The sequence below is a fragment of the Fusarium phalaenopsidis genome, assembly GCF_050370095.1.
Source record: "Fusarium phalaenopsidis strain FUZ10S chromosome Unknown contig_32278, whole genome shotgun sequence".
NCBI classification, from domain to species: domain Eukaryota; kingdom Fungi; phylum Ascomycota; class Sordariomycetes; order Hypocreales; family Nectriaceae; genus Fusarium; species Fusarium phalaenopsidis.
Genome location: NW_028145417.1, coordinates 3281674 through 3291836, shown reverse-complemented (window position 1 = coordinate 3291836; position 10163 = coordinate 3281674). Strand labels below are relative to the sequence as shown.

Genomic DNA, 10163 nt, shown 5'->3' with positions numbered 1-10163 from the left:
TTTTGGAGTTTAGTATTGCGCATGTAACGAGTCACATTAGAAATGAAGCAACGGCCAATTGATTAATCACCTATGAGCTGAGCTACTTTGACTGATGTCCACGTCCAACAAACCATCGTAATTTCTTCCACATCTCCTTAGTTGGAGCCATCCTCCTCACATATCTTCCACATCGCAACATCATATGGCATACTCTGTAGAGCAATACCCTCTGGAGAAGAATCAGCATTACCAGAGAGTGATAGAGGGAGCTAAAGAGACTTACCGAATTCAGGATACTTCTTGAGAAAGTATTCTTCACCTTGGGCAAGGACACTCTTGACCTTTTCCCGGGACTCCTTCCATTTAGCGGCCTCCATTTCCTCCTTTTCTTTCTTGGCTTTGAGATCTTTGGCCTCCTTGTCCTTGTCATCCTTCCCTTTGGTCGTGATTTTCTCGGCGTCCGCGGGTGGAGGAGCCATGGTGGTGTTGGGGAGGCTGTCTGTGGTCTTCATAGCTCAAGTTCTTTACTTGTACTCCGTATTTTTAGTTGTATGTCGAGATTCTTTTGAGCGTAGGATCTGACGGTACGGAAACTGGCAATGTGCACTTAGCAGAGGCGGAGATTTGAGGAGATTTGAAATGGGTTGGGAGCCCGTCGATTTTGAAGTATAAGTAGACGAGGAGAGACGGCCCGACGGGGGAGAAAACTCTAATGGATGTTTGGCTGCCGGAAAGTTGACCGAAGGAGTCAGCAATATGGTTCTTATTCGCTTGAACTCTACGCTGTCATCCAAAGCCACTGCACTTTGTTAGTCATTCAATCAAGTCGGGTTTTGGGCATTAGAAGAGAGAGGTCCATTTTTAACGCATAAATAACAAAAGAGAATAGCTATAAAATAGCTGGGCTCCTACACTTATGGCTCTTTTCCCAAGTGATACTTATAAGGAGACTTATTTAGGCATTCTTTAGCTAACTAGTCTGTTTGGCGCTATGTTAAACATAATGTCATAGCCCAGTCAGAGGGAACTTTGTGAGAACTCTAGTTAACCTGAAAGATTACTGTAGAAAGCCTTCTCTATGCCAAGACTACTATGATTAAATGAAATGGAGAGACTCTGGTGAGGATTTGCTGAGGATAGTGCCAGTGGTGTGCCGAGAAACTCCTCTATCACGAATGGACGAAAACAATTGAATGTATCATCAAAGTAAGAAGCCGAGTGATCCAATGCTTGAATCATGATTACTCTTGCCTCGGCTTAGACTCCAAAACCATCCAGGGTGTATTACGCGAGGTGGGCGTTGACAGCTGAACCACCAATCAGAGCTCCTACCAAGACCCCGAGGCCCCGAGAGCTGGTGACAAAGACCCCTGTAGCCATCAGGAGATTTCCTGTACAAGAGAGGGGGCATCTCTTGCGGTATTTATTAGCATGGTTTTTGCTTCGTAAATGAGGGGAAGCTAATTCGTGAACCTCAATCCTTCTCGAACTCTTTGTCACGATTCGGCGAACCAACTATCCCGTCATAGATATTCCCGATTTGGCAACATGACTACCGTTGGGGCTCCCGTTATCGCTCCCGCAGACGATGTTGGTCTAGTTACCCCTTGCATGGACCCTGGCTAACAGCGGGTGAAGGCCAGTGATACTGACTCTGCCCTTGGTCTGGTATGAGGACTTCCTTTGTTACGAGGATGCATTGTTTATGATTAATAGGATGCCTCCTCGTCTACTGAAAGCTTGAGAAGCTCCATTCTCGATTATAGACAGGAGAACGGAAGAACATACCACAAATACAAGGATGGCAGTACGTTGTGCACCCACACTCGCATACAGCCACGACGCCATGGCTTGTTGGCTGAGAAAATGTTTGCTCACACGTCAGCTATAGAATACAACCTCCCCAATGACGATGAGGAAAGCGAAAGACTGGGTAGAGCGCCTCGTAAAGTATATGAGTGCTGTTCCTCGCTGACACGGACCAGATCTCCAGCATAACCTTTGCCTCCTGACCTTTGACAACAAGCTCGGCCTGAGCCCCCCAAACCTCCCTGGCTCAAAGGTCAAGCGTGTCCTTGATGTAGGCACCGGCACTGGTATCTGGGCCATTGACTTTGGTGACGAGCATCCCGACGCGACCGTCATTGGCGTTGACCTCTCGCCGATCCAGCCAAGCTTGTATGAGGTTACCTAGCTTCACACAGCACACTGCTAACCGAGTGTCAGCGTTCCCCCCAACGTTCAGTTCGAGATTGATGATATCGATGAGGAGTGGACCTACAGTGAACCATTCGATTACATCCACAGTAGATTCATGAACTTTAGCGTTCAGAACTGGCAATCTTACCTGGAAAAGATCTTCAAGTAGGCCCCCAGTCTACTCATCTCGCTCATTGGGTTTTTAACGTAACTAGGAACCTCGCCCCCGGCGGCTATGTTGAGCTGCAGGACGTAGACGTTATCATGGGCAGCGATGACGGAACCCTAACTGAAGATACTACTATGTACAAGTGGTGCAGACTTCTGGACGAGGCTGCCGGAAAGTTCAACCGCTCTTTCGAGAGGACCACCAAGTTCAAGGACCTTCTCAAGGAAGCTGGCTTCGTCGACATTGTCGAGACACGATTCAAGTGGCCATCCAATCGCTGGCCCAAGGATAAGAAGTTCAAGGAGCTCGGTGCTTGGAACAATGAAAATGCCAGCTCTGCCCTTGAGGCTCTGACCATGGCCCCATTCACTAGAGGTCTGGGCTGGAGCCGCGAGGAGGTTGAGGTGTTCTTGACCGACTTGAGAAAGGACTGGAACAACCCCAAGATCCATGCCTATTGGCCAATGTATGTGACCCTATGCGTTCTATGTTGTTTGTGCTTACGTCTTTGCAGTTGCGCTGTCTATGCTAGGAAGCCTGAGGCTTAGTTTGTCCACCGAGAACTGATGTTGAGGCTTACGTTTTGATGATGATGATCCAATTTTCCTTCTCATAGATCAAAGAGAGTGGCACAGATTGATTATTTCACCTTAGTCATATAAAATCACATATTGCATCAGAGAAACGAATAAGTGAAACAATGTGCGCCATGCTCATCCGGGCATCGCTCATTTATCATCTAAATGTCTATTATATAAAGGTTGCGAGATGAAGTCAACTGTTGAGGAGTGGAACAAAGTCCCACGAGAATAGGTCAAAACCTAAGAGCAGTGGACAACACCGTCGTCGTGAGTGTGGCACTCCTTGGGAGCCTCCTTAGTAGCAGAGGGGGTAGCAGCACCAGTGGTCTTGCTGGCCTCCTTCTTCTCCTCCTCCACGGGCTCACCAGTGCAGCCGACACCAGGGGCGGCAATGTCGTAGGCGTAGACGTCGATGGCAAAGAACTGGAGGGTGTTGCTGTCGATGACACTCTGCGAGGGGTCCTTCTTGGCGAGGGCAGTGACCTCGGTGTAGGCCGAGGCGAAGTGGTCGACAACCTCCTCGCTGACGGTGGGGACGTGGAGGATGCGGTGCATCAGGTCAGTGGCCCAGTAAGTGTTGAGCTTGGATGCAGCGACGGTGTAGCCCCGGTTGCACACCTGGTCGAGGTTGCGGCGGATCTCGAAGGAGAGAGGGCAGATGACGGTCTCAGTGGTGGCGTTGTCACCTCGCCAGTGGCCAGCCCACTCTGTACTTTGTTAGCTGTGTTCTCATGTGAGGCTATAGTAACTTACCATCCTGGGTAGCGCAGTTGCGGTCAGGGTCGTCGCAGCGGAAGAGCATGCCAGTCTTGTCGGCGTTGATGATGCGCTCATACCAGCCAATAGGCTGAGAAGTCGAAGCATTGCCAAAGTACTTCTGGACAAACTCGGACTTGTGGCCGAAGCGCAGGATATGGTCCTTGGCGTGCTGAGCCAGCTGAACAGCCTCGTCGAGGCCATTGGCAAGCTGACGGTGCAGGGTAGAGTTGCAGGACTGGTGGATGGGGTAAGTCTTTTTCCAGCCCTCAGCCCAGTCGTAGGCCCCGGCAGACTCGGTGGCCTTGGGGGCCTCGGCGGTCTGGGTGGCGGCCTCCTCGCGGGGGACGATGGGGGAGGCGATGGCGGCTCCGAAGAGGAGGGCCGCGACGGTGGTGGACTTGAACATCATTTTGAGTGAAACTTGTCGGCTTGAACTTGATTGGTTCAGTGAGTTGTCGGCTGTTTGTTTGGCTTGATGATGAGGGCTGAGTGGCTGAGGAAACAAGAGTTCATGCAGGAGGTGTTTCGGGGTATTTATAGAGTATATACGACAACCTTGCGAGAGCTTAGAGACAAGGATTTGTCTGTTGATGGACCAAAATTGCTTACGCCGTCTCTACTGACTAGCTAGCATTCCTCATGGATTCTCGGCGTTGAATCCGTTCGTGGGGGTTGACCCCATCACGCATGGCAAAAGAGCCTCGCCTGTAGAGCGGGGGAGATGCATGTTGGTTTACTCTGACCGCGGCATCTCCGGAGGCTGGACAAATGAAAACACAGTACTTGTTAGCAGAGAAGAGAAAAGAAGAGAGAAAGTGGTGATTCTCCACGCCACACCATGACTATCCGGGTTCTCAAAGTTCCCACTTACATGCAAACCATCAAGGTGCCTGGACTATCCGCGGTCAAGTGCAACCCCACCGCGCAGGCCGCTTCAAGTTAAATAATATGCTTAATTCATGAGTTAGATGCTTCTAGTGGCGTGAGGGTCGTACCAATCCTAAAGTGAGCCATTAGCAAATCCAACGCCCTGGCTCGTTGGACTCTAAGTTATGCTTGTTTGGGCAGCTGTTTTCCCCCACGAGCTGTGGTGCCCTCATCCGCGAGCTGGCCCATGAATGGATCCCCAGTGAGGCATTTACCAAATAGAATGTCTAGTTTTTCTTGTTAGTCAAGATCCTCGTCCTCTTGCTCGCGGCTGACTCGCCTCGATAGACCTGCCTCGGCCGCTTGGCATATGCACTCTACTGAGGGGACAACACCTTGAAGGACTCGATAGTGCATAACTAGCCTGATCGAGTCTTTCTCCGATGGTTGACCCTGGTTTCTTTAGAGATCGTCGTTAATCCCGTTGTCCCACGCAAGCCACGCTTTTTTCATCCCACGTCCAAGACTCATCCATGTTCTCGGTACGGCTCTCGCGGGCTTGGCGTGGCGAGTTCACGAGAGACATCAGGGTAAATTCATCAAGGTTAACAGTTATGCGAGAGAATATTTGGTAATATGACGTTGTCGGCGAAGTAATTGTTCTGTCATGGCTTGGACAGGATGCGAGCTGACGAAGAGACGGCACAATATCTGCCAGGTGATGGGAAATCACATGAAGCGTCATTTCATGATTGGAATGTTTATTCAACTATGAAGATGGGAGTGACTTTTATCTGAGATGTGCTGACTCTGCCCCTCGTCAAAACATCTGAGTACAAACATGGCTTCACTGGGGATGGCAATATCACCGGACCCGAAACACAGTATCTAGAAGCATCAATGTCAATGTATATCCCAAAGCTACCCTACATAATAGACCAGACTACCCGAACTCCCAGTCAACCTCCTCTCCTCATCTCCACCAGTTCATATCCCCTTAACCACACCTCCGGAATCACCTGTGCATGAGATATGCCAAGCTGATACCAAACACACAGAACCAAAGATCTCTCTTCTTGCATAGCCGCTCTGTTCCCCGTGCCCCCTGCAGGAGCACACCCACAACTGAGCATGCAAGTCATTAAACAGCCCATAGATAGATCCCGTCCCCTGCATGAGACGTAGCATTAGATCCAAAACCTTGGCGGTTATAGCAGGTTGACACCACCTCGAAACTAGGCCCAATTGCGTGCTGCAGCGCTTAAATCGTCTCTATTTCACTATCAAAGTTTTCATATACTTAAGCCTGTGCTAGGTCGCTCGGTCTTGCCCAAAGTCCCTCTGGCTCAACACCCTTGGCCACACGTAACAACTTTCTCTGCTCCCTCGCCGTCCTATACGTATCGAGCCACTCCTTAGAATGTCCAAGCAGGGGCTCAGTCTTGTCATCCACAAGGCTCGAATTGACCCACTCCAGTAGATCGTTCACATAGTCCACCTCGAGACCGTCGTCGGCCAAGCTGTGGAATTTCCGTCCACGTCCCTTGAGAGCAACGCGGTTTTCGTACTCTTTCCTCATCGACGCACGGCTGGGAAGTGTTGCCTTTCCTGTAAGGATTCTTGCGAGGGCCTGGGCTTGAAAGTCAAAGAGGGAGAATGTCGCTGTGTAGTAAGGCACGCCGATGAAGGAGAGTGATGGATCTTCGATGTAAAAGATGTCCTTGTGTAGGTTGTGCACCATGTTTCCCTCTGACGTGATGAGAATATCATCCGTTGCTTCGTCCGTAGGCACATCATCGCCATGGTATTGTGAGAGGAAGGGATAAGAGGTGAGGTATCCAGTCGCCAAGACGATACCATCGACGCCCTCTAGTTTCTCACCGTTCTTGAGCAGGATGTAGCTCTTCACAGGCACCGAAGGATCAGACTCATCCTTCTCCAGGACAAACTTTTCAATACCACCAACATGTTCAACAGATTCTGGGAACATGGCAGGCGGCAAATCGAAATCACCACCCCTCGTTGATTGAATCACGCGCTTGGCTGTCTCACTTGTCTCCCGGCAAACATCATAAGCCGAAGCACCACCACCGATGACGAGCACCGTCTTGCCAGCGTACTTTTCCGGGCGACGATACTGCTTGGTGTGGATAATAGCGTCGCCAAAGTGAGCCTTCCACTCAGCAAGGCCAGGGGTATCAGGGATACGAGGGAGGTTGTAGTGACCAGATGCTACAACCAAAGCGTCGAATTTCCAGTTTCGCTCGAGGAATTGGGGTTGACCGTCGCCCTTGAGGTGGGTTATCGTTCTTATCGCCCAGTGAGATCCATCCTCGCTCTTCTTGGCGTCCTCGACTCGAGTGTTGAAGATTGTCACGTCATTAACACCGTGCTCCTTGCTGAGTCCTTGAAGATAGTCTTGGATGTTGACATGGCTGGTGATGTCCTCAGTGCCTTTTGGCCAGGGTCCGAGGTTGCTGTAGAGGAGACTTGTAGGGACGTTGTTTCGCAGGCCAAAGTAAGCCGGACCTGGTGGAGAAAAGGAGACTTCCCGAGTCTCGGGGTTCTCGCTTTCAAGAGGATGAGCACTGTCTCCGTTCTTGACTTTCGAGTCGTAAGTCTTTGGTAGGAACTGTCCAGGCAGTGAAGTCACATAGTCGCCGGCCGAGGGCTTCTCGCTGGGGTATTTCGTAGTCGTCGGTGCCCTGTCGTCGTAGTGCCATACCCCGGACGTGACCCCAGATCGTTCAAAGACGGTTACATCGGCTCCGTTCTTGAGGAGATAAGCGGCTGTGCAGATGCCGCTCACTCCAGCACCGACGACGGCAACCTTGGTGCCAGGCCCAAACTTGACAGGCTCATCCGGTGACGGCGACCGTCCGTTTGTAAGATAAGGACTCATTGCAAATAACAAAGCTGAAATTGGCTCAAGCAATAGTTGTGAGTAGTTCCAAGTGGACTCAACGTGGGCACACCACCCATATAAACAACCGACCCGGAAATACTAATTGTAAGCAGACAGGCCCCATTCTCTTACGATGTCGAAAATGACTCGCCTCTTTCATCCGCGTTTGTTCCCGATGGGTCATTCGAGCCATCTATTGTGTGCGCTCTCGCGCATCCAAGAGGGCGAAAGATGGGACCCGTTTGAGCACGTCATCTTGAGGATTATGTCACAAAACCGGCTATCCCAACTAGACGCCGACTGACGCCTTTGCTCTAGGGTATGATGAATACTGATAAGGCGAGTTGAGGGATGGCGTTTATGGAGTCGTAGTGGTTTAACGTTATAGTCAGGCTAGGTGTCTGTCCACCTTAGTTGTCCAGCACGCAATCCCTGTGCACTCATTCGTATTGGCTAGTTTCGAAGATTCAGTCCAATTCACGATTTATTTAAGTCAGCTCAAGCCTAGCCAAGCCAAACAAGTTTCAATTCTCTTAAATATTGAAACATGCCATCCACCTTGGGTCTCTTCATCTACCACTGATGTACCAGGCCATCAACTCAGCTCTCACCCACAGCAGCCGCAACCCTCTTCGCCACCAACTCCCTTCTATGCAGATACCGAATAGCAATCGCCGTAGCAGCCATCGCAATGGCAAAAGCAACCATGGTAGCGTAACCCTTGGGATACTGCGGCGCCTCAGTCGTCTTCCAGATAAGAAGAGGCAGCCAAGCCTGGAAGACGTAGGCCATCTCGTTCATGCTTCCAACCACCAACGCCCTTTCTTCGTTATCGTCTTTGCAGATTTCATGAGCCCAGGCAAAGGTTAATCCACTGATGCCTCCACCAATACCGATGAGGATGAAGCAAGCCCACTTCCATCCGTCGGGAATATTCCACGCCGCCAGACTCGAGTAAAAGACTGTGAGCAAGGTACCCGAGAACAGAATCGGCTGCCATCTGCTGCCTCGGAAGACGGAATCAGAAAACCAGGCATACATCAGAGTCGTAATGACAGCCACGGCGGACTGAATCGTCGGGTAAGTGTTGACGTGAGAAATGCTGTATCCCTCACCCTTCAACCAAAGCTGGAAGGCAGGCTGGGCCATGCCACCGCAACCATTGTTGAAAAGGATGTACAAAAGGGTAAGAAGGTAAATATGCCAGCTGGCAAAGATCTTCTTGACCTTTTCCCAAGTGAAAGGGGCGCGGTTCGCTCTTCCTTCCAACTCCATGCGCCGCTTTGCAAGGGCGATATCGTCCTTGGTGAAATACCAAGATTTGGTGATTTCAGGCACGTCTGGGAAGAAAAAGAAGCCAGCCACAGCGATAGGAAGCGAGATAACAGTATCAATGATAAAAAGCCACTGCCAGCCGTGAAATCCGTGAACCCCATCGAGGCGGTACACAGACGCCATGAGGTATCCCGAGAACATGCTGCCAATGTTGCCGGTAGCATGGAAGATGCATGAACGCTTCGCAAGCTCATCTTTTCTGTACCATGATCCAATAATATATTGCATCCCTGAGAGGCCATTGTGTTAGCATTTTGACATGATGATATGATGTGTTGATGTTGTATTCGTTGTTATAGTTGAAGCCCGGCCCTTCTGTACGACGGAGACGTCATTGAGAAAGAAGGAATGAAACTCGGCCCTTGATGGGATAACTGCGCTGATAGATAGTACTACATACCTGGGTAGAAGGTACTCTCTGCCAAGCCGATGAAAAAGCGGAGTGCGTAGAGCTGTTGGACGTTGGTGCACTTGGCCATGACGATGGTCAAGACGGACCAGGTGACCTCGCAAGCGGGGATCCAGATGGAAGGTCGAACTCTTGTGAGTAGTAGATTACTAGACCACATTAGTATAAAGCTCAATTGCAGTTTCCCATCGTGCTAACATACCTGGGAATCTCTCCAATGACGTAGCCGACAGTCCACAGCGTCTGCATGTAATTGAGTTCATTGCCATTCATGTTGAGATCCTCCTTCATTCCCGACACAAAAGCATTGTTGATGTTGATCTGGTTCAAATTCTTGATAAAGTATCCAAGAGAAGCAAACGTGAGAATGACAGCGTCAAGCTTGAACAAGAACTTGCGCTCCTCAGGGGACTTGTCAAGAGTATCCCAGATGTAGGATCGCCAAGTCTTGGGCGGCAGACCATCGTCACTGTCAGACTCATTCCCTCTGGCGACAACAGTCGCAGAGGGCTCTGACTTGGATGAGGCATTGTCACGCCCGGCGTCTTTGTCGTCGTAGGGCACAGACATGGTGAGCTAAGGCTGGGCAAGGCTGGGCAACCGTTGGACAAGTCTTGGCTAGAAGAAGTGGCGGTCTTGGGATTCTTGTCTCTGAAAAAGACTGCAGTTCATGAACTTATAAGTAGTTCCTGATACTGTCCAAGTGGCCAAAGCAGTCTCACCTCGATGACGTGACGGAAGGATCAGACACCAAGCGAGAAAAAAATATGCTTAATTTTCTGGATCCCCCGACCCTTCGGCTACCAGATCAAAGGCATGAAAGTAGAGATACAAGTATGGGGCAGCAAGGTCTTTCAAAGCTGTCCCACACATGTGCCCACTCTATCGGAGCAGATGCACTCCCATGGCCTGTTCAATACCCAACAGAGGTTAATCGTATCCGTGAAACGGCCTTGA

The 10163-nt window shown here is 50.3% G+C and overlaps 5 protein-coding genes across 5 annotated transcripts; 1 reads left to right on the top strand and 4 right to left on the bottom strand.

Moving 5' to 3' along the window:
* Positions 1-137: 137 nt before the first annotated feature.
* On the bottom strand, positions 138-461 carry LRP88_01650 (uncharacterized protein; the record flags this gene model as incomplete). The annotated part of the gene is made up of 2 exons (XM_083238326.1): positions 138-211; positions 266-461. The coding sequence occupies 2 exons, from the start codon at positions 459-461 to the stop codon at positions 138-140; spliced, it is 270 nt and encodes an 89-aa protein (XP_083106831.1).
* Positions 462-1530: 1069 nt separating this feature from the next.
* LRP88_01649 (class I SAM-dependent methyltransferase) lies at positions 1531-2898 on the top strand (the record flags this gene model as incomplete). The annotated part of the gene is made up of 7 exons (XM_083238325.1): positions 1531-1572; positions 1621-1650; positions 1699-1789; positions 1968-2160; positions 2209-2346; positions 2397-2816; positions 2865-2898. 7 exons carry the CDS (start codon positions 1531-1533, stop codon positions 2896-2898), a joined length of 948 nt encoding a protein of 315 aa, XP_083106830.1.
* Positions 2899-3171: 273 nt separating this feature from the next.
* LRP88_01648 (putative peptidase domain-containing protein) lies at positions 3172-4099 on the bottom strand (the record flags this gene model as incomplete). Its single annotated transcript, XM_083238324.1, has 2 exons — positions 3172-3617; positions 3685-4099. The coding sequence occupies 2 exons, from the start codon at positions 4097-4099 to the stop codon at positions 3172-3174; spliced, it is 861 nt and encodes a 286-aa protein (XP_083106829.1).
* Positions 4100-5857: 1758 nt separating this feature from the next.
* LRP88_01647 (uncharacterized protein) lies at positions 5858-7459 on the bottom strand (the record flags this gene model as incomplete). Its single annotated transcript, XM_083238323.1, has 1 exon — positions 5858-7459. One exon carries the CDS (start codon positions 7457-7459, stop codon positions 5858-5860), a length of 1602 nt encoding a protein of 533 aa, XP_083106828.1.
* Positions 7460-7955: 496 nt separating this feature from the next.
* Positions 7956-9776, bottom strand: LRP88_01646 (uncharacterized protein; the record flags this gene model as incomplete). The annotated part of the gene is made up of 4 exons (XM_083238322.1): positions 7956-8027; positions 8078-9027; positions 9198-9355; positions 9409-9776. The coding sequence occupies 4 exons, from the start codon at positions 9774-9776 to the stop codon at positions 7956-7958; spliced, it is 1548 nt and encodes a 515-aa protein (XP_083106827.1).
* Between the last annotated feature and the right edge of the window lie 387 nt (positions 9777-10163).